The 24,981-nt window shown below is 35.9% G+C and overlaps 1 protein-coding gene across 1 annotated transcript in view; it reads left to right on the forward strand.

Moving 5' to 3' along the window:
• Positions 1-24,981, forward strand: part of ADGRB3 (adhesion G protein-coupled receptor B3) — a 454,386-nt gene that overhangs the window by 194,029 nt on the left and 235,376 nt on the right. The window contains exons 6-10 of the mRNA XM_026095915.2: positions 383-547; positions 1,391-1,555; positions 8,037-8,138; positions 8,695-8,801; positions 24,456-24,650. Coding sequence (XP_025951700.1) covers positions 383-547; positions 1,391-1,555; positions 8,037-8,138; positions 8,695-8,801; positions 24,456-24,650 — 734 coding nt within the window. The remainder of the gene's footprint in view (positions 1-382; positions 548-1,390; positions 1,556-8,036; positions 8,139-8,694; positions 8,802-24,455; positions 24,651-24,981) is intronic.

Genomic DNA, 24,981 nt, shown 5'->3' on the forward strand with positions numbered 1-24,981 from the left:
AAAGCAAAAGAACTTTGTGGACTTTCAAATGTCATGGTATGTTAACAAACTCATAATCTTACTGTTGCTGTATTGGCATACACTTTGAGGAGATGAAAATTTCTTCACTTAAAGAAAAAGGAAAACAGTTTTAAATGATTTTAAAGTAGCTCATAATTGCAGCTTCTGTGTTTAATATGATATATTTTATCAGCAAAGTTTTCAAGGCCTTCCAAGTCAGTAATATTATTGTGAGAAGGCAAATGTCTTCAGCCTAGGTTTAGCCCAACAGCTGCACTCACACACCAATCAAAACTTCCTAACCTAGAATGAGCACTGGAGGCACTGCGTGGGTTTGATGGTAATTCTGGTGTGTTCGTCTCTTTTGTGTCTGCTGTGGCAGTGGATGGACAGTGGCAAGAGTGGAGCTTGTGGAGCCAGTGCTCGGTGACCTGTTCCAACGGCACCCAGCAGAGAAGCCGGCAGTGCACCGCCGCAGCCCATGGCGGCTCCGAGTGCCGCGGGCCCTGGGCTGAGAGCAGGGAGTGCTATAACCCTGAGTGCACCGGTAAGTAGTGATTCAAACAGAGAAGGGCAACATTTACACGTTACTGAGAAGAGAATTAAGGACCAGTCTTGCCAGTAGCTTTGAGACTGGAATCAGTGATGCACAGGCAGACTTCTTGGACTCCGCAGATCCCAGCAGGCTGCAAACGGGCAGAGCAGCCCTCCTCCAGAGGGAGAACTGGAGCTTTACTCCTTTTTTATTTGAGGAGCCACCAACAGTTTTAGAACAAAATGTTTGAGAACTAAAAAGTTTAATAATGTCTCTCAAGAACCTAGAAACTGAACATATTTGAATTGTTCCTCTTCTACATTGAGACTATATCACAAATCTCTGGAAGTATAAAAGCAGCTTTTCAGTGTGGGTAGATTATACTGAATTTTAAGCCCCATTTACACTGTCAGATCATCTAAAATCAAGCTTCTAAAATATCACATGCAAGACTGTTTTTATTTAGTTTTTTAGAGGTGATTTATGTATATTGTAAAAGTGTGTCATGTGTGCCCGTACAATAGCACTATACAACAAGCATATTTAAAACAAAAAACACGGAAATGACAATGTCTGTTTTGCAGTCTAACTCACAGTTAATGTGCATCAACTCTTTATTTTACCTTGAGATGCAAGTCGTTTAGACAACAATTCCATGTTTAGGAGCGAGGTAGAGACATGGCCATCTTTAGAAGTCCCACGCACTTACATCTCTCATTTCTGTAACATGTTTTACCTTTATAAATGTATCTATTTGGGGGCTTTCTTCTCTTACCTAAGTAAAGAATAACCTGTCGAGCCTGCTTTATGACAGTCATTATGTCATGACTTCAATTATGATATTTTTCTAAATAGCAAATGGCCAGTGGAACCAGTGGGGACACTGGAGTGGGTGTTCCAAGTCCTGTGATGGTGGCTGGGAGAGGCGAATAAGGATCTGTCAAGGTGCTTCTGTGACGGGGCAACAGTGTGAAGGAACTGGAGAGGAAGTTAGACGGTGCAGTGAGCAGAGGTGTCCAGGTGAGAACCAAATATAATCACTGTTATTATAAACACCACTGTGTGGCTTATTCTGATGGCCATCTTTAGGAGAGACAAGACCAATGTATAAAGAGCAATGTTCATAAAAAGCCATATCCGGCCTTGCTTTAGGCAAGTAACTGCTGTTTTTTTCTCAGTAGGATTACATTTCTGTAGCTAGGTGTAAACTAGCCCAACTGGATATCTAAGCAATGCATCATTTTTTAAAATAAATAGAAATACCAGACTATAAAAAGTTATTAGAAGAAATATTTCATTGCATAGATCAAGTTACATTATTTGGAATAGAGATGATCTGATGCAGGAATTCTTCTGGAATGCGCTGTTTCTGAGAGTATTAGACCTGGTTTTGTAAATCATGGAATTCCTTTTATTCTCTATACAAGAGGCATCTATATAGGGGCCAAATTCCAATGCAATGAAGACAAGAGGAAAAGAATTAACCTTACTGTGATGTACAGAATGAATGAATACATGAGCAACATTCTGTAAAAAAGTCAGTTAAAATGAAAAGACACGCCTTTCTTGTTTTAATATAATCTTAAACATATTTCTTTGTAGCAGTTTTTACCTTGTCCTCCTGACAGCTTTAAGTCTTCCTCAATAAAAGCTAATAAAAGCACATTTGAGCTTCCTCAAAAGTGATTAAACAAGAACATTTGGTGAATCTGATCATATTTATCTGTGATGAGATATTTTCCTAAAGTAAAAGAATGCATTATTGTTCAGATGTAAGAAAACAAAGTAAGATACAAACAGTGTAGGATGTCTTAGTCAATCACTTGGGAAATGATACATTCTGAGTGTAGCAGGAAAATGAATTTAACAATCTCTCTGACTCCTGCACAATTCCACTTCACATTTCAATGGCTATATTCTCTAGTAGAGAAGGAAAGAACTTAAATGGCAGGGATGCTTGGGTCAGGAAATGGGAAACATATCAGATGTGAATTTTGTGTTATCAATCCCATGTTTTCATAGGCAGGACAATTATCCCCTGACAGCCATCAAAGAACAGTTTCAAGATATTGCAGTACAGTAAAACAAGGAATCATGTTGCATTTGAAGAATAATAAAAGGTGTAATTGTAGTTATAAATTTATAATACTTTACTACAGAAGTTTATTAAATATAACCTACATCTCAAATGTTAACTTTAGTTTTAATAAAATGCACATTATTTGCAAAGCAGTATGAAACAGTGTTTGTATTGAGTTCCTAAACAAATTATAATTCCCGCAGTTGATGTAGACTTCCTCCATAAAATCGTTGTTCTAAGAGGTTAGTGTGAATCTTCTCAGTAAGCAGACTTTCAGATAAGCCAGCTTCTGCTTACAAAATCATTCTTGAAGTAATTTGCATGTGTATATTTAGAAGTAAAGTCACACTGCTGCAATCCAATTTTCAAAGGTTGCCACCTGCTGTTAATAAAATATTTTACAAATGTATTTACAAGTCAAATGCACACAAAACATTACTTGCCATTTGTTGTATTTATTTATTGACTTGATTAATTCCAGATCAGATTCAGAATGTTTACAGAAACCATAATAACATAATGCACTTTTTAACAAATAATGCTCATGTGAAAGATTATAAATGAATAACACAGATTATAAATGAATAACAAGAATATAAATGAATAAATTATATTAAATCTGTTTCTAGGCTGATGTCTTTTAGAGCATCTAATATTTAAATGTAGATAGTGGACAATTTACCAAAATACTGCATTACTAAGTATAAACAGATAGATTTACATGTTATAAACATCAAGCAAGATTGAAAAGTACTTTACAGAGATGACTCTCTACTCATTTAGCACTATTATCATTTCTATGCTTCAAAGTATAAATAAAGTTAAATTGCCAAAGTCAGCAAGGGATGATGGTCCTAATACAGCAATTTTCATGATTTATATGTTTTTCTTCAGTAGCCCAAAAATAGTTGAGAAAAGGTATTTTCTGTCTCACTGGATTCTCTTTCCGTGATAAGCCATTGAGAAACATGAGAAACAAAAAGGTCTAATATTTTTTGTATTAGCATTGGTTTGCATTAGTGTAAGAATGGATCCTCAGCTCTGTAGGTCTGCATAACATGTTTGTCAAGTGGATAAAGCTACACCTGTCTGTATCACTCAGAGGTCTGGACTTACAGAAAGTGAATATATTACAGACTTAAAACTGTATAAGCAAAAAGAGAATAAAATCTTTTTCAATTATGCTAACCACTGTTAATAAAATACTTTTCAAATAGAGCTGTTCACCGGACTGATTGAAAATCTTGACTGAATTTTTTGTTATTTGAGTTTTGCATATTCTGAACATCATACAAGATTTTCTTTATAGTCGATCAGTGATGCTTTTCAATTGGTTTGGAAAGGGGCTGAATTACATGAGACACTCCTAGAAGCTGAATATAAGCAGCACTAAAAAAGGCAGGCTCAGAACTATTATCTGAAAGTAGGTCTCTCAAATGGCTTGGTTCCTGGACAAGTGTTGAGTTTCTTTCTTTCTGATTTATTTCTGTTCACAATTAGATATATTAAAACTGTGATTTTTCCCTTCTGTTCTGTAATGCTCTGGGAACAGAAAATTAATATCTGAATATATTTTGGATTCAGTCATTTTTCTTTTGGTGTACCTCAAATGTCTAAAGTTAGGTTTCATTCCTAACAGGTCAACAATGTTAAGGATTTAGTACTCTGTAAACTCTAGTAAACAAATCAGAGAAAGACCAGAGAAAAAGAAAAAATATATTTTAAAAGTCACAGAATACATGGCGTAAGAGAAAATTAAGAAGAAGTGACTTTAGAAGAAAGAGGAAATTGAGCTGGAAAATACTAATGACCTCCAAATCTACAGAAAGACATTATCCAGAAAATAGATTACCAGTTGTCCTCCTTGTCCACTGAGGGTAGCATAAGGTAGCAAAGTCTGTTTTGCAGAGAGGAAATTCAGCTCAGATAATAGCAAAAAGTGCTGAACTTTTTCCCATTCAACATTAGAAAACTAATCCACTTACCTGAGGTCTAGGTGAGTGCCAAACATTTTAGGAGACAAGGAACACACTTTTTTCCCATTTTTTTGATCTTGTGTTACACACTGCTGTGCAGAATCCCACTGCTGTGAATAGGAGTCTGTATGCAGACATTTGGGGAAGTACATGCATTTTATTTTCCTGCCATCAAGTGTCTCAGTCTGTGTCAGATGAAGACAGAAAGCCCTTCCATCGTCCTGCAAAATCCCAATCCTCTGCTGAGGTTACGACTTCAGCCAACAGCATTTCATTCAACACCTACCAAATCTTATGACAGTACTTAACCTGTGTAAATAGCATAATCCTTTTGAGTGCAAAGAGGAATGCACAAGAAAGTAAATAAATAAATAAATAGATAAATAAATGAAACAGAAACCAATGGTTTTGTGGTGGGGAAAGAAAAACCTTCTGGACTTGCCAGGCAACTTCTGGAATGGAAATCGCTGTGGCAAACTTAACACTGGATGAACAAGCAATAACTCTATCCCACAGCAATAAAGGAGACAGCTAGATAGCATAAGAAATTGCAACCGATGTCTGGTAGGGAGTTGCGTAGCAGCTTCATGAGCAACCTTTGGAGAATTACATAAGAGAAATAAGGTAAGTAAGTCCCATCAGATGGGCCAGTAAAAGCTAAAAGACGTGAGAACTGAGAATAAAATTCCGTATTATTCAGGAGAGAACCCTTCTGTACGGACAATGGTGCTTTTGTAAATTTATTTTTATAAAAACAGGACACCGTCCTTATGACAGTTTTAGTAATAACTTATGTTGAAATGATACAGTATTGGTTTCCAGAAATACCTAAACATTTAACTCCATAAAATTGTAATATTTATGCTTTACCTAATTTTTACTCAAAATAGATACTCATTATTTCTTCATAAACCTATTGTCAGTGGTGGAAAACATACATAGAAATTGTTTTGGCCTAAAAATTAATGGAAAGAATCACCTTGGTTGTTAACAAAAAGACGATTACACAACAACTGCTGCTGAAGACTAGTTAATGGCTTCCTACTGAAGATAGAAAGTTTCTTCAGAGGCAATACTAGCTATGTATGATAGAATATGAGAAGGGGGAAGATTTAAATAATTGTCAACACAGAAATAACTGTATTAAACCTTTGGGTTTTGTTATATCTCTAGTTACAATGCTATTTTACAAAATGTTCAAAAGCTTTTTTTCTGTTGCTTTTATTCAAGATAATTTTTCCATGACATTGAATTAGGATTCAAGATAGTGGCTGTAGTTCTAGTTCTGTTTGTCATCGTCTGTGTGCCTGTGAATGGCTTCGCCCTTTCCCATACTTGTTAGCTGCCTAGTTAGATTGTAAGTTCTGTGAAGCTGTGTGTTTCTTGCTTTGTCTGGGTATTAGACAGCTTCTTCAGGCTCCAGGTAGGCTTGTTGTCTTTTGGAGATTCATACTGTCTCACCAGTGATGCTAGAGCAAGACTGGACTTCTCACTCACTTTGTTGAGTGTTTGTGCTTAGGTAGGATGAACTCATACCTATCATTACAGGAGTATAACATGGTAAATTTGAGTACATGCTCTGCATGGCAAGATATTGCTGAATCACGTCTTCAACGAAAGAGAGGTTTTTTGTTTTTCAGGTTTTTTTTTGCCAGCTTAAGCAAATTTATCTCAGTATTTGCTGTTTTCTTTTAAATTTTAGCAATACTCTATGATTTTGTACAGCTAACTCCTGTTTATCTTTGTGTTTGTTATGAATTAATTGTGACATAGTTACAGAAATGTTTGAACTGGTCCTGAGGGCATCCAGCAGGGCTAGCAAGGCTGTTTAATTCAGATGTAATGCCACTCCAATGTGGCTGTACTGTCTCCATAGGCAACTTGTGTTGGTTGTTTTAATGATGCTTTAATGTAGGCAGGAGCCGGCTTGGTGAGTTCTGGCGGATGTTTTGGCTTTGGAAAGAACTGGTTTGGTTTCTGTGCACCACATTCCTTGATCCAAGGTATTTGTAGGATGCACTGAAAGACAGCTGGGTGCACTGCGCAGAGTCAGCCAAGGTCCAGGGAAACTTGTTAGCCTGGGCTGTCATGCCTCTTCCAAACTCTGGCTTGCTTCTGCACTTCTTCCCTGATAACTCTGGGGTTTGGGAAGGCTTTTTGTTTTAAACACAGCACAGAGGTACACAGATTATGGTTGGCACTATGCTAAAGATAAAAGGCTCTCCAGTAATTTTGAGCTTTGAAAGGTGGCAAAAGAACACAGGTACTACCCTTCTAATTAGACAGAAAATCTCTGATATTACCCATGACTTGCTAACGTAAAACAGATAACATGGTATATACAAGTATGTGTTTATATCTCCCTCTATATATATGTATAATTTCAGAAAAAACATTTAACACTTGTTTTTCAGAAAGTTTTTCAGTTCTGAGAATCAACGTCGGGATGTCTTATTAGTGAACACAAAGAGTTTGAAATAGCCACAGCTGCATGAACATACTTATCAAAGGCCTCTGAGCTTTAGCACATTTATGTAATTTATAACAATACCTCTGTTTTTTGTTGATCTTGCAGAACATATGTTAAGTTTACAAGATCATATATTATATATATTATAATATGAAATACATATAATAATACTTTGAAATAACTTGTCTTTTCTCTCCTGAACTTAAAATGAGTTAGATTTCAGCAAATAGGATTTGTCAGTGCTTTAAGTTGTGAGACATCTTCAGCAAATGTTTACTGTGTTGATATAGTTTACTCAAAAATCATAAACTGGAAATCTATTGTACAATTTGGAAAATACAAAGAGCAGAGGCAATCTGGAAATCATGACCATGTGAAAATGAAACATAAAGCATTTTTAAAAGCCTTCTTTTTCCCCCATGTGTTTCTGTTACTATAAAAATATGAAAATATCTTTTCCCTTAAAATGGCAAAAAGAGTAAAAGTTTCTTTTATTTTATAGTGACTCAGCCCCACATTATTGACTATACTTGCTTAATTACCAATTTGTAATGAAAAACATTTCAAAGAAATAACCTGCTTTTTGTCCCCAGACTATACAATTCTCATTTGACACTTCTAGTACATATAATATTTCAGCCATGGTTTTAGAATGGATTCTTTCACATACAGGTTGTTTCAGAAAAATCTTAGATAAAAGTTTAGTGTAACAAGCATCACAGCTTGTAGCTAATATCATCAACTTATGATAGATGCTTAATGTTACTGAAGAAAATAGAGCAATAAGTAAAGGTTCAAAACCATTAAAATTGCAGTTTTTGCATTCCTGCCTTTATGTATTTCATTCTTAAAATGAAACCAAAATATGATAATATATACATCCCAGGAAGAATTAGATCAAAGACTTACTTTCCTGATAGAAAATATCTATTTTACATTGATGTTTATATTTAAATTCTCATTTTTAAATGGCAGCACCTTATGAAATATGTCCTGAAGACTATTTAATGTCAATGGTGTGGAAAAGGACCCCAGCTGGGGACATGGCGTTCAATAGATGTCCTCTCAATGCCACAGGTACCGTATTACATTGAAACTACATGATGACAGGAAAAGGGGAAAATCTTTTGCATTATATTCTCAGACATAATCATTGCCAGACTCATATACATGTGTATAAATACATTTATATGCATATATGTATACACATGTACATATATACACATATGCATATACAGATAAATGTGTACATATGTATGCTTTATCTCTTGCAGTTTGCATATATGAATGGGTCTATGGTATATATGTATATTTATTGTGTGTGTTTCAGTATTTATCATAAACAGAGAGAGAAAAGCAGAGAAGAAAACTTTACAGAACCTATCAGGCAAATTGATGAAAATGAAGCAAAACGTAAAGATCTTCTTAATTAAAAATACCTGCTAAATATTCACCAAGTGAACAATGAAATGTGTTTCAGAAACTTGTACTATTGTATATATACTGCTGATCATTTGTATGAAACTGTTCTGTGTGTGCTTTTAAAACAATGTAGACTGTAGTTTAAATAAGCTTCTCTCTTTCCAATTGCTCTCACTTATATAAATATTTTTTTCGTCTTTGTGACTTCCAGGCACCACTAGCAGACGCTGCTCTCTCAGTGTTCATGGAGTGGCCTTCTGGGAACATCCAAGCTTTGCTAGATGCATATCAAATGAGTACAGACACTTGCAGCATTCAGTAGGTGCAAAGCCAGCTTTAGTACTTGCTCTGTTTATTCATTGCTAATCATTGGTGTGAAAAAAACTTACCTATTTACTCTCAAGCAATATTTCTGATGAGAAATGCCAGGAGGAAAATAGACCTAAGAAAGAATAATTTACATTCATGTATGTCATTCTGATCTTCTATATTGCTAGTATGTGAATGAAAGAACCTTTGCCTTTACTGGAGATATGAAAAAAAAAAAAAGATTCAGGCTCCTTTTTCCCATGCTCACTGTGTGAAACTTTTATAGGGGGCAGAAAGTAAGATACATATTTTGGCGTATTAGAAAATGAGATGTGAATAAATGAGATTTACCAGAAGAGTGACCTGCTAAGTAATTCTATAATACCTTGAATTCTTTAATTGCACACTAGGAAGTCAGAAATGATTGTATTTCTTCCTGCTGTCAAACATAGGGCTTCACCTTCAAATGAAACAAAGGAAAATGATTATAGGATAAAGCTGTTGCAATGTCTTGGAAGAAACAGAGTAAAATTCTAGATGAGAAAATGCTGTGGTTTTTTTCAGCATGCTTAACAAAAAGTTTATTTGCAAACATATATATTATAAACTTATATACTGCTTAAATATTTTTGTATTTTATATATATTATATATTGCCTTATAAATATACTACTGTGGTATGTGCTAGGTATTTTGGTTGCATTCTCTTTCCACAGTCCAAGCATTCAGCCAGGTTAATATAGAGGGAAGAACTTTGAAGATTCTCATGGACAATGGCTTTTGCCTGAATGATATATTTTTCTGACATTCTTATTACTCTGCTTTCTTTTCCAAAGGCCACTGCTCCATTAATCATCCAGCAGAGGGGCACTAAGGTAGCTATGCAGTTGGTAACTTCCCAGCCTCTCCAGCGAAGTGCGACATTTTTCTAACGTGTTTAACAATCTTTGGTGGCTTGAAAAGTAGGAGTCTAGCTGTCATTCCTCAAATTTGGCTTGCCAGTTGGAAGAGATTTTGATGAATTTCTTTGAGCTGCATTTCTGTTTCATTAGATTCCAACTCAATTGAGGCCTGGGATTCCATTTCAGGGTAAACAAAAGCAAGCATTATTTTAAATTCACACAGAAGAAAGCACCTTAGCAATTTTCCCAACTGCAAAGAAACCTTCTTTTTGTATATAGCTGTCTGCATGTTGCTCCGTTTAGTATTCTCCCTGGAAGCAACAACATTAAATTGGCTATAACTATTTTGCATTTGATATTTTTGATATTCTATTCTTTTGCAACAGCTGCTTATAGTATGTTTAAACATAATTTTATACATGGGCAGGGCAGTGCTACATCTGCATTGCATTTGCTTAGAGTGTATATTTTTTGTAATTAGCACAATAAATGCAACTACTGAAGGCTGCATATTTCCAGTTTTAAATAATAATCATAATGGTATATTGCAAAACAAAAAAAATAATATTTTTGATCGAAGAAAATGAAATGAAACATTTCATTCTGAGCTGGTGTGTAGAAGCAAATTATTTCTTGTTTGCTTGCTTTTTTTGCATTTAAATATTATAATATTCTGAAACATTTTAAAGGACTTATTTATCTTGACCTGTCTGACCAGAAGGTCATTAGTTTGAGAGTTATAAGCATCTTTCTTCTGCTTTTGCCTTTCTAGATTTCATATCAACATATATTCATAGTAGCAATCCTCATGCCATTGTTTCTGTATTGATAGTCAGCCTTTCCTTTTCATGTTATTGCTAGAAGTCACTCACAAGCAACTTAACCACTGGGAAATACTCTTTCCTATTATTCAATAGTATGACTTACCTGACTAAGTTTTGGTGGGGCACTGATATTTTTGAAGAGTTGCAGGTCTGTCTTGGCAGAAAGGGGTCATTGTTGGACAAAACAAGGTATTTCTATGCCAGATCAGATTTAGCTATTCTTTTTTATTTCCTTTTTCAAAATATTAAATATGATTAGACCACACTGCAAAATAATCTTTTGCTAAAGGACATTTAAAAAAAGCTAAAGCTTCTTAAAGTTACACAAGCATCTAAACACCACCTTATTGCTGCACTAAATCTCATTCTAGTTTATATGCATATAAATTAAAGGAGAAAAGTGGATTTCTTTTACATTTGGGAGCTGTTCACAAAGAATGTCAACTTGTCTTACATCTTGCTGCCACTCAAAGTGAACGACACAAATTATTTAAAGAATCATAGAAAAAAGAGGTAAAGACCTATAAGGTCATAGCCCTGCAAATGTAGGCTTGTCCCCCCACAATACATACGTCAGCTCTATAAATCCCTGAAAATAGGGCTTTATAAGGAAGTTGATGACAGATGGTGTTGCTATAATAAATATGTGTGCTTATCAAAGCATTTATGATATTTTTCAGTGTGCCTAACTTACAAATAATGTTATTTTACCAACTCATACTAAGAGTAGTAGAGGGATGTCATTCAGTTCTGTGACAGTTCCATGAAATCCTAGTCTGAGCTGAATCTCTTTCATTTCTTCTCTGAAATACATAGAATAAAAGAAAAAAAAAAGGATATTTTTGAAGTAGATTTAAAGCAGCTGATAAATATGCTATACAGACAACACTTAATAAATTAAGGAGATGCCTGCCTGGAGGGATATAGACAGATCTCTACCTCTTTTCCATCCAAACTAGCCACATAGGATCCAGAACCACCCCAGAAGCCATGTAGTTGAATTCACATGATGCTGTGCCAAAGCAAATATTCTCTGATGAAAAGCATATCATATACTGGGAGCCAGATAATATTGCCTTGGCCACAGAGCCTGCTAGCCTGGCTACACAGTTTCTGGGCTAAAAGATTGCAGTTATACTAGTAGATAAACTAAACACGATGAGTGCCCAAGCTCAGATGTGTTGTTGCAATCATCTATAAAATTTTTCTGCTTATATATTAGCATACTCCCTGACATGATTTAAGACCATGCCAGCCAGCACTCTCCCAGACAATGCCTAGTATCATTTAGAGGATAGAATGACAGAGAAATCATTCCCAACAGGCAGTAAAACCATCTTTTTCTGTGGTAGAGGAGAGGAAATAGTTCAGCCTGAGGGACACAAGCTGGGCTGTACTACCTGGCCTCAGGGCTAAAAGATGGTCCTGAGGCTACTGTATTTACTTTTATTTACTATTTCTATACAAAAAATACTTTACATTTGGCCAGCTTGGACTGTGGGTAAAAAAGTTCAGGGCTGCATGTGTCCGCCAGTGAGGACTGGCCCTTGCGAAATGTTGGCTCCAGTGACTCCCGCGACTTCAGTGGAATTGGGAATTCACACAAGGCAGAAATACTAAAAAGTTAATTCATAGACTCCCACTCTAATATCAATATGATTTTTACTTTCTTTCCTAAAGATGCTTTTCTCTACTAATACTAACACAGGTTTCAGCATATGTCCACGCTAAGCTATAATTCTATGCTATGTACAGCATAGAATATATATATATTGCAGCAGTTGATAGACCCTTGAAGATCATCCCCTTAGTATATAAATATGTACTATTTTATGTACCTACAGGAAGTGCAGTTTCATGCACAAAGACTCATGTACTTTTACATGTTTACTGTTACTCACCTGGAAGTGACATAGGAAAGATTTTGACCCCTAATAAGCAGTATTAAAATTGCAGAAACCCAGCTACTGTTACATCTCTCTCAGCTTGACTTAAGACTTGTAAGAATGACCAATAAGGTAGCTATGTAAATCATACTGAAATGACCCTATCTTTCCATCTCAAAACCCATTTGGAAGTCTATTTGCAAAAGTGAAGAGTCAGTGAAATTACAAAATACTCTCATAAGGCAAATTGTAACACACTCTGTTCATAACCCCAGCACCACACATAATTTATCTTTTTTTCCAGCCATTCACAGAGTGTGCAAGGCATAATTATTGGCTCTACTCAGGATAGGCATGTAGTGGGACCTCAAATGTGTGAGAAGAAGGCAGGGTCTTCCATTGGTTAAATGGAATTGTCTGGATATATGAACCACTGTTTAATACTTACATCAATACTGTACATGGTATTCTGTTACATTAGTTTCAGAGATGCATCTGTTTGAATGTCTGTCTTCAATGTCTCCTTGAGATTAGTCTGTACAACTATCTCAATTTTTTGCTAATAGGGAACTGAGGGAGGCCAATTAAATGAGGCACTCAGAGACATTCAGGAAGCCTATGGTTAAGGTGCAAATCTATGTCTAGTCTTCTGACTTAGTGCCTAATCACCAGGCCACTGTTCCTTCTTAATCTTCATCTCTTTTCATATCAGAGCACAGAAAAGCACTCACATGGTGAAAACAGAGTAAATATGGGATCTCTGAAGAGAATATACGGTGGGCCATGATGAAACAGTGAAATGAAATAGTTTGGCTTGTGATGTAGAGACTGACAGTCAACTTGCATTATTAGAGGGCAAGGTGCCCTACACCATCCATATGCAGGAATTTGAGTAAAAGCAGTTAAGAGGATGATGCCTCTCAGCTATGCCACAAACATACTGCCTGTACTTTTGATAGTTTATTTTACCTTGTGCACCGTGGAATACAAGTTGTTTTTAAAACCATGGATGACAATTAGATGTCCTTGAATAATGGAACCAATTAGTCATGAATAATTTATTCAACATTTGGTACAAATCAGTCATCAAATGGATTCAACAAATACTATTTGACCAGCTTATATAGCTTGTTGACTAATATGAAAAATTATTCACTGAATAAATTAAGGGACAAAATGCCAAAATCCATCAAATAAACCCTTGGGAAATTATTTGGTCAGCCCTAACAACAGTACTTAAAGGGCATAATTAGGATTAATCTTACTACAGCACTATAAGTGGAAAATGCAAAGTGAGAAATACCTATTCTTTGCCTTCTGAAATCATGTAACCTAGGGAATCAAGCAATAGCTTGATGAACAAGAAAAGAAACATCACATGTATATAAAACTTTTTGTTATTTCTGAGTGCATGTTTGGACAAGGATTTATTGTATTGCCCTAGTGTGTTTGCAGTGCTTGCAGCTTTTTATTAAGAAAATGCTCCTTGTTAAGTGCCATGTTTCAGGACTGTTAGTCATCTGTGGGACTAAGAAGGAATATTTTGCCCATTGATGCACAATTTATTAAATGTACTGTTGGGAAATAGAACCTTACAGAAAAGAAAGGTTTTCAATTACTTGTTGTATTGTGGTTAGGATGGATTAGATCTAGTGGCAGACAAGATCCTTTCTTCTGTTCTTTGTGGATAGTTCTCAGTCACATATCGAACACCATATTTCAGTTGATAGGGAGGAATTTCCCTGCTTTACCTAATTCCAGTTCATTTTCTCAGAATTCTGAGGTTTTGCCCTTCTCCGAGGCATAGGTGTGGTTTGGATTTGGGGGGGACCATTTATGCATCCTACCAAATCAATTCCTGCCATAGCAGAAGTTGTGAACTTTGTTATATCCTACTCTCTGGCTTTTTTCTGCCTTTGACATAGAGTTTAATTTTCTGAAGACTAAAATGCTTTGATATAACTAAAATGTTTTAAGGTCTATAAAGAATATCTGTTTGTATCTTAATGGACTACCATATATAGAAAAGCAGATTAGATGATCTACTGACCCAGTCTTAGACTGTATAATGCTGTGAAGTATTCTACTCATTCTTTATTACCGTCCTTTGATCTGGAAACACAAATTGGGCTGCCTAATTATTTTACCTAAAATTGTTAACTAGGACTACTCTTGTTAATTTGGACTGGTATTTTCTGAGCTATGTGCTGAGGTATAAAAGAAATATATATTCAAAATATTCTGAAGTGTTATTCTGCATATCTGAAATTCTATAAGCAGATCAAATGTTGTATAACTCCACTGACTTAATATATTGTCAGGTCAGGTTTAGCATCACCATGAGAGATTCCAGCCTGAATCAGTAGGCATTCCATCCTCTTGTGGCACAAAGAAGTTAAAGCAAAAGGCATACCACATATGTACACTTTGACTGCCAGAATCTACTAAATTGGGCTGTGTAATTGATGGTTTGTGACAGACCAAATTCAAAATCTAGTCTGTCTCACATATTTCTTTTTCAGGGTATCAAGTGTATATTAGTAAGTGAATCATTGTTCTTGCTGCAACCCTTGTTTAGTATATAAGGCAATATCTAATTTCTGCTTTGGTCTTTTTGTAAATGTTAAGTCTGGAAAGGGACAATCATGATTACTTAGCCTGATCTTCTGCATGACCTCCTGTTGAACTAGAGCATCTCTCATAGAAAGACATTTAGTCTTCCCTGAAATACTTAATGCAATGGAGAATGCATTCTCCAGGTCTTTCTTTTCCTTTCTTCTTCTCAATTCTCATCTTCTTGCAAGTTTCAAACTCCCCCCACCCCCGCCATTGTAGTCTATAAAATAATCAGGCATGAAACTAACTGAATTCTGGGTGTTTTGCTCCAACTGAATTGGACCAGCACACCTCAGGAGGGTTGGAGCTAACCAGATATTCTGTGCCCTACTTTGATGCTTTGATTTTTTTTCTACCTCATTTAGACAAACAGGCTAAAATCTTTCTTGAGAATAATTTCTTATTAATTTCAACTATTAAACTATAATTTAATCTATTCATACCATGACTGGGTGTGAGTGCCTGCAGGACAAAGAACAGAATTGGTAATTAGTAGCCCAGATTCTTACTCAGATGGTATCATAGAAACAAGAGTCACTGAAATTCCTCAAATAAGAGTTACTTTCATTTCCATTCTCTCTCTTGAAGTCTGTCAAAGCTTTGTGGACTACGAAAGAGAAGATCAAGAAGCAAGAGCGTAGCGTTAGGAAGAGCCTACCTGATCCTTTGTATGAACAACTTCTGAGAGTAATAGCTAAAGATTTCATCTACTAAAAATAAACAAAAAAAAAACATGAAAGGGGACTTATGTGGAACAAGGAAATTAGATTACAATATTTTGGTGTGAAGGAGCAACGAGTTAGTTTCTGGGATCTTTATGAAATGCATGTCTGGAGCCCATCTGACCAGCTGTAATGGAAACCATTAATAAATGGAGTAGAATCGACATCTCTTTGTCTATTGCTCTTAGAAAATTACTGGTTTCCAAAAGGAGTACTGACTCCAACTTAGAATCTGGTATTTTGAAGTCCAGAAATCAAGAGGTTGTTAAATGTCATGGGGAACTAGTTTGCTACCAAAGACTCAGTAATTTTATTCCTAGAAGGACAGTTTAAGTGAATTCATTTTGGATCCAAGTCATTTACCTTTAGGTTTTTAGAAACCCTTCTGCAGAGCAAATAGATTGCCTTTAAAAAAGAAAATTGCATAAAAGAGCAGAGACTATTTAAACTTGTTGGAATAAGACCCTACCAAGCATTATTAGAAACGGATTTTGTTTAAATGGAAAATACTGGAATAGATTGGGCTATTTCTGTTTTCCACTTTGTTACTTATGCATTCTAGGTGACAGGATTTACTGTATCTGAAAAGAAGGCAATTTTGTGAGGGGTCAACTTAAACAATATTGGTAATATATCGCTGCCCCACTACACACTGGAATAGCCGTTGCACCTAAAGCGTTGGCTTTTGGACATTCTAGTTTGTAAAGGATTTGTATTACGCCAATTAATAATGAGGAAGAGCAAAGTCTGTCATCAAGACACTGTGTTTCTGAAGGTCATCTCCAAAACCAACAGAAAATCTGTTAATACAGCTCATTTTCTAAACCTATGTAGCACAATTTTCAAACCTAGATGATGAAATTTTACATTTAGTTGCTTGGATAAATATGAGGTACTAATTTATGTCAACTTGAGTGATTTAACACCTAAATCAAACATGCATCTGTGCAAATCCAGCCATTTTTCTATCAGAGAGAGGAAGTTAGAAAACCTAAAACCTCTTCTGAGAGTTAGGGACAAGAAATCTGCATATGAAATATCACACTGGTTTCAAGATACTAACATTCATGAAGGCGTATGGGAACTTACGCAGGTCAATCTTTGCATATCAAACTGGTAATATAGCCATAAAAATGCATTTCTGCTCCTTCTAGTTCATACTATAATTTTGTTTCCACTTTTTCCACAGCAGCATTATTCACCATTTTGTAAATGCTTGGCTAAAATATAATTTGATAAAAGGAACTCTGAGGTGAATAATGATTTGCTCAGCTGCAGCTCATTAGAGATGATTTTGTTTTTCCAAATTTTATTACAAGGGTAGCTTATCAGCCTGTCCATGTACTCCTCAGTGGAATGACTGCTCTACTCATGGGAATGAAAGGCATCCTCCCAAAAAATTTACTGCTTCTTTTTGCTATTTCACTGCTTTGTTTCTGTTTACATAGCTGCAGAGAGAAGCAGCCAGGCTTAGTTATATGGAGCTTTGAATGTATAGGCCTTAATAACATTTTTCTTCTGCCTCAGTCTATCCTTATATTGGTATATGCCAGCTCTTCCTCTTATCTTCCCAGCCTTTGAGAGGTAGGGGAAATCAGTAAATTATCATTCTTTCCAGCAGTAAGCACTAAGAATTTTTGTCTATTTTCCCTTCTCACAAAACAATTGATGAACAGATTGTGCAGGCAACAGATTTCCTCTGACTCACTAATATTTTCCCATTCTACATGGGAGAAAATCAAAACTTGAAAAAGACTAGTAACTTCAGTATTGTTAGTTGCTTGATGGTGTAGTCACTTATTTGGTTGTGAGAAAGCTCTGCCTGCCCTGCCCTGCCAAACTCACTGCATGGACTGAAACCTCAATTTTTTAAAGTGTTTTCAACACCATGTTATAAAGTTAGTGTGCCTTTCTCAGTCTCCTAATAGATCCTCTTCACTTTCTGTAAATGAATATGCACTTTGCCAAAGAGGGGAAATCTGTAACCCAATACTTCAGCCACTTACATGAAATGTGTAGACTGGAAATCATCCATCCCATCCTAAGTGAATCATTGCTCTTTCCATAACTGCCTGTGTTCTGATAGGTACAAGAAATGAGCAGCTTAGGATCAGGAAAGTGCAAATGTGTTTAAAGGTACTGTGATACTTTCCCTTTTCATGAAATTTCAGTGCTTGATCTCCCCGACATACCCACGCACTTCAAACCTAGAGATATTTTACAGTGGAAGAAAATATTTCACTTCTATCCTGCATAAGCAAAACACAATTCCACTCAGTTGGAATAAGTTGCTCTTCTTCCTTTCTGCATTTGAACATCTGCTCTAACAACCAAACGATCTCTCTTGAAAAATTCGAAGAAAAGTCCCCACTATCATCTCAGCAGACTCAATCATCCTTTCATGTCTGATTTAGCAAAAAATAATGTGTGTGTGAAGTGAAATGTTCTCCGGTGGTTTCCGCTGCTGCTGTGTTACACTGAGATTTGCTGCAGCAGTAAGCAGCTGAGTGCTCCCTGATCACATTGATATTCCAAGCCCACCAACACTGCAGCCAACAGGTGAACTCCACTAGAGTAGGGCCAGAGGGAAAACAAGAGATGAAAGCTATTTAGGAACTCAATAAAGAAAGCATTAATCTAATTTTTCCTTAAAGCCTAACAGAACTGCAGGAACCTTAATTCTAATACAACTGGAAGAATGGATACAGAAATATGGGTAGGCAGCTAGCTGCAAAGCAGTGATCATAGCACGTTATGCTCACTACTGTCATCCCCCTGCTTTTTTGGTCCACTGCTTCATTTGCTGCATTCCCCACCATATTTAATCTCAAATTTGTTAAGTATGTGAGGTACAGATGATTATTCTCTTCCATATAAATTAATGAAATGATCCCATACAGAATTCAGGGCTCCCCAATAAGTAATACTAATTCCTTGAGAGAACCATTCTTGTCCTGCAAACAGAAGTGAGCATGATTTGAATGACCATATAGAAACATAAAATCAAATAAACATATAAATTGTCTCAGTTAATCAGAGATTTATGTTTTAGGGATGGATACTCACCAGGATGGTCATGTGCTATAGAAAAAAGAAAGACAAATCATTTTTAGTATGTCCTTTTATGACCCCAGCCTTAGCCATTCAGTCAGTATGGAGAACCAAGGGACTTTACCTCCAGCAATGCTATACTTGTCATGAAATAAAAACAAGCCTCTCAGACTCGTCATTCTCTTTCCCTCTCAACTCTTGCTCTTGTCAGGTTTCATTATGTATAGATAACGCAAATTTTAAAGACATGCCCTCTGGTTGAAAAAAGAAACAATAACAACAACAAGATCCTTCACATAGCATACCAACGTGAGCAGGATTTAATTGCAGATAATTGAAACAATTAATAGCAATGCTTAATAAAATAATAATATAAATCCTGGTCAACAAACACAGTGGTAAATATTAGAAAGAAAAATCTAAACTCAAAACAGAAGTAATCCCTTAATAACTGTTCATTTCATGTCCCTAAAGCCATCTGTTGCTTTACTGGAGAGCAGTCTTATGACCTTCCTATTCAGAAATTTTGCTGTATCCATGTAATAATTAAAATACTGAGACTTTACAATGACTTTCTCTGTCAGGAATGCATGATTACAGACTTTTCATGAAGTCACTTTTTTTTAGTTTTGTGCCTATAGCCATGTTTGGTCTGTGGGGGATGCAGTTACGCATGTTTAGGGATTATATCTCAAGGGCTGATTCACATGAAGAAAAGATGAGGATTATTTCTCTATATACATACAGTTATCTCACTCTCATATACCTGTAAGTTTTCTTAGACAATATATTCATCAAAAGAGTGTTTTATTCTTTTGAGAAAAGGAGCCAGAGTTAATCACAGAATTCTGTCATGTTCTAGACTTTGTTCTCAGGCAATGAGTGACAATAATGATGATGATGATGATGATGAAAAACGAATATTTATGGAATAGATTAAAGCAGCAAAAAAAATCTCTGGAGTGAAATAATGGGAGTTTCCTTGTGAAAGAGGGACAGAGAGGCTGGTGAAAGAACTAAGCATCCCTCTGGGCTGTTCACATTCTTCTTCTAAAAATATATAAGACTCCCTTAGCTGTTAGATGATTTTCTTCAAAGATTTTGCAATATACTTCATCACTTATAGAACAGCACACACAATTTTTCTGGCTTCTGTGCAGAGATTGTTTGTCTGAGAATGTCTAGAACAGCACACAATTCTGTGTGATTAATGCTGGCTCCTTTTCTCAAAGAATAAACCATTGTTTTGATGAATATTTTGCCTAAGAAAAGTTACAGATATATAAGAGTGAGACAACTGTTTGCATACAGAGAAACAATCCTCATCTTTTCATCAGTGCCAATCAGGAATAAGTCCCATATAAAGCAAGGTTGCAGTGATGTGAGCTGAGCACTAAGAGGAAGAATAAGGCACACTGTCTGCACAAACTTGGTGTAGCAAATTGTATACCATGATAGCAGGTAAATGCAGTAAGGTAAAAGTTCAGTTTCCAAGTCATTCCTTAACCTTCAAAATTTATGCTTGGAGTAAATTGTAAATTGTATGAGGTTTTAGTTTGGGTTTTGGATTATTTGCATGGAGCTATTACAGCATTATATAACTGAAGGGAAACTCATGAGGTCAGTCAGCCCAAACTTCTTCCCTCATGACAGAATCAACAGTATTTGAGTTACTTCTGAGTTTTTCCTGACTGTTTTTAAAGGCCTCCAATATGGAAGACTCCATAGTCTCTTCAGGTAAACTGTCGTGCTTCATTCTTTTTACAGTTAAAAAGTTTTCCTTAATATCTAACTTTTGTCTTCCTTGACATAATTGAAACCTGCTACTTTTTTTCCTTTTCCATTATAGACACAGGGAATATATTATTTCCTTCCTACTTGCAGTAACCTTTTATTTATTAAAATCTATTATCATGATCTAGATTGAGATGACTAATTTCACTGATAACTAAGTGGAAAATCATTTTGTATTGCTTTAGCAATCTCCTTCGTAAAATGTTGTATGCGTAGAAGGGGGAAAAGACCTTTATATGAAATTAGATTATAAATATTCAGATCCATACCTGTGCCTTTCCACTCAACTTTACTTCTTTCATTTAAAAGATAGGTGAAATCATGTTCTTGAACCTTGAAACAGTTTTAAAATAAACTAGCAGAATTGTAAATACTGAATGATAGTACGGGAAAGTAAATGAAACTTTTAGATTCTGTATTCCTAAAACACCTAAAGGATTGTCCACTTATGATCAGAAAAAAACACACTGTAATAGCATTTTCCTCAAATCTCAAAGGTAAAGTTTCCTCACAATGACATCACATGCTAGTTTAAACATTAGCATCCTGCATGAGATCAGCTCAGCCCATGATTACACCTATGGTAATACTATAGCAGCCAAAAATATATGTTCTGGCCTTTTTATTTATGTTCCTAACTTTTAGCACACAGACTTAAGAATTTCAACTAAAACCTTTCTGAGCCTCAGTGCTGGTAATTATTAAAATACATTTAATTCATTCCTTTACATTAATTGATGGGGTATCACCAATCCAGCCTCCAGATTAAAACCACAGAGGTGAGGTAACGTGATTCAGAACACTCAAGATAAGATTTCAGGTGCTCTGAATTGTCCTCTAGAGAGACTTAGATTCTAAATAGCTTTAAAGCTTCTAATACAATTGCATAATTCAGGTGACTACTGTAGGTGATGTGAATATTCCTGTTCTGTGTTGAGAGCCTTAAGATAAATGTTTTATAAAATATTAATGTTGGGTTGTGGAGCTACAAAGCAAAGTGGTTTTACAGATCATGAGCAATTCCAGGTTATGTTCTTGTTTCAAAATATTTTCCTTCACTTCTATTTAAGGACTTCCTAATTTGGGTTCTTACACAACCCCCTACCGTAAAAATGTATAAATAATATCATTAATAATATCAAGCCATGAATCCAACATTAAATTAAATAAAATACCGAAAAAAGGTGACATAGTAACTCTTTAAATAAATCATTCTTTTGAATCTTTTATAGGTTTCTTGAAGGTTCATTGTTTGCTGTCCTTTCAAACGGTGTCTAGCTGTCTAGGTTTGTGGTAATTACAGTACCATAAATAAATTTGTGCTGTAGTGCCCGAAGCCTAGATCTGACTTTGTAAGGAGGCATTTTTATTCTGTGTCATACTTGCTGATAAATCAGGGGACAAAGGCAGTTGGACCCTGAGTCAAAGTCCAGTTAAACATCAGTAATTTTTCAAGTATGTAGCTCTATAGTGCAGGCAGCTAGAGGGTGGACTGACAATTGAGTATCACTTTAACAGCTGCTTCATTTCACTATCTCTCGGCTCATAAACTTTATTTTTAATGAGCCTGCCTGTAAGACCACTAAAAAATGACCTTCACAGGGAGGTACAAGGACCTACAGGGGTGAACAAAATAACTTTCTTGGACAGTATGCAATATCGCGATGACCACAGCATAGAAAATAAGCAGTATGGTGACATTCTCCCTACTGCTGATAGGAATATTATGTATTTTTATGCTGAAAGACACTTTTAGTAGCTATGCCAGTAATCTAGGATTCTGGATCTCCAACCGATAGTAATTTGGACATCTTCACTGGCATTATTAGTGCCTCAGCAATTTACATTAACTGAGTGAATGGCCTGTGAAGTTGTATCTAGGAGTTGTAGGCTGTCTCATAACAAGAAAATAAATTGTATAATAAGCTGGTAATAAGGAGGCTGCACATTCTTACTCAGCCCTGCCAGTAGCTTGGCTGGGTATAGTCTCACTCTTCAACTAACTGACTCTGATATTCATCCACTTTACTTATCTTAATATATTGTAACCTTCTGTTTGTTTATGCTACTGTTAAGGGTATCCTGCTAGTCACATTCAAGGAAGGACAATCGTTGAGAGGTAGCTAAAGAGCACAGAATGGAACTTCTGGATTGGAGCTAGAGAGAATGAGGAAAAGGTGCTTACAAGGATGTACACAGTGGTGTGACCCAAATGAGCGTAGTTGTGCTTTCTGGATATGTTCTTTTTAAAAAAAAAACAGTTCCAAATTGAGCTGTAATTTTAAAAGCCAATAATTCTGAGCTAATTTAAATCACTTGCAGCACAGTCCAAGCTACTGCTGAAGTAGACATAATAATTTAGTCTTGTGGCACTGTGGGCAAGATGCTTGCTAGACCTTTTTTACCACTGTGTCCAAAAGCGATTAAAATGTCTTGCTGGAAATGCTAATACTACAGCTCCCATTTCTGCTGCTAGAGATGTGTAAAAATGTGCACTGAAAAGAGAGCCTTACACAGCTTTGCTTGCTGAAGGGCTTAGAAAACAGTGAAGGTTATTGTTATTTTTATTATTTGCACTGCAAAAGCAGCTGAGATTAAGACATCTGTGTGCTATGCATGATCCAAAAGCAATAACAAGTTGGCTTCTGCCATCTTTAAAATGTGCGAGCGTTGACAAATATTTCAGGAGAATACCTCCCTCAGTTTTCAGAAAATTGAAATAAGTAATTAGGCATGAAATTTGCTTGCAGGAATCCTTTTCTGCAGTTTTTATCCATTTTAAAAGGAAGCTTTAAATGTAACCTTGTAGGAAAACAACAGCTGATAAAAAGTACGAGAAAGGAAGAAAATTCATTTGCCTAAGCTCAGGACCTGAGACCGTATACATCACGTTACGAACCACTACTTTCTTGGGAATAAGGAAGTGCAAGCAAGACTTTGATCTGCAGTTTTTCCAGTGAAATGCTGCTGTCTGCCTCAGTTGTTTAAACCATGCATTCTTTTTCAGCCTTGGCTGGCTTTGTGACATTTGTCTTTGTGATGCACTATGCAACTTCCTCAGGTGCTGTGTCAACTTTAAGAATTATTCAGATCCACAAATTCAGCTTCTTACCAGGATGATTCTTCGACCAGCGTGTGAATTTTGGATTACGTTTATCACTAGCCGTGCACGGGTCTGCTGGAAGAACTACATCCAAGAGAAGCCTCTGTATGGATACACAGGAGCAGTTCAGAATTCTGATATTTTCATTTCCTGAAAAAAAAACAGGATTGTTTCAAGTTAGCACCTTTGTCTTGTTACTACTACAAAAGAGAAGACCTGAATCATATCCTATCCAATTCTTCACTCTTGTATTGACTAGCCAACCTGGGCTGGCAGAGGTGAAAGACTTATTTCTCCATGTTAAACTGGAGTATAGCAAGGGCTGTCTTAGCATTTACCCCTGTCAGAGCTCTTACAACAGTTGTTTCATGCGTGATAGTAGTAGTACTTCAGCTGTTCCTCTAGGGAAGACTAGTTCCTTACTAAATAACGCAGCAGATGAAATTCACAGTCCAGACAAGTTCATTTCTTTCAGAAAACAGATTTTGAGAAGTTATTGGAGTCCAAACAGAAGTAAATGTGTGAAGTGTAGCAGCTTCAGAATACATGATCTCTTGGCATCTTTCAGCATAAAATTGTATGACTTTATAATAAACATAATAATTCTGTCATCATAGTCTACTATTATTTTATTTTGTCATTCTCATTAACAGGATAACTTTTTATAATAGATGATATTTAATAGTTCTGATTGTGTTTACAATTTAATATACCTACTTTTTTTGGTAAAGTAGGTTCTGATATTCATTTTGTTCTTCTGATACAGATTAAAGAGCACCTTGCCAAGGGACAGAGGACATTGGCTGGTGATGGAATGTCCCAGGTGACCAAGACACTATTGGATTTAACTCAGAGGAAGAACTTTTATGCAGGGGACCTTTTGATTTCTGTGGAAATTCTCAGAAATGTTACAGACACGTTTAAAAGAGCAAGTTATATCCCAGCATCTGATGGGGTCCAGGTAAGAGAAACTTTGTAAGAAGCGTTATGATTCAACTTATATATTTTATGTCAAGATACTCTGTGCCCCAGGAGGTAAGATAAATACGCTCAACAACAGTTTTCAATACAATAATGTTTAGGTCTAAGGTACAACTGTAAAGTAGTAAAAGACAGCTACATGGTATGAAATGAGTACCCCAAACATCACTGCCCATGAAAAATGTAAAATTCTTTATAAAGTTTATTCCAGTATCTTTTCATGTCAAGGTTTGGTTTGATTGAGAGGAGTATGTTGGTATTTTTTTGCATTAAGCAGTTCAGTGGTATTCTTTATTCTACTTCATTACAAA

The sequence above is a fragment of the Dromaius novaehollandiae genome, chromosome 3 (assembly GCF_036370855.1).
Source record: "Dromaius novaehollandiae isolate bDroNov1 chromosome 3, bDroNov1.hap1, whole genome shotgun sequence".
Classification (NCBI taxonomy): Eukaryota; Metazoa; Chordata; class Aves; order Casuariiformes; family Dromaiidae; genus Dromaius; species Dromaius novaehollandiae.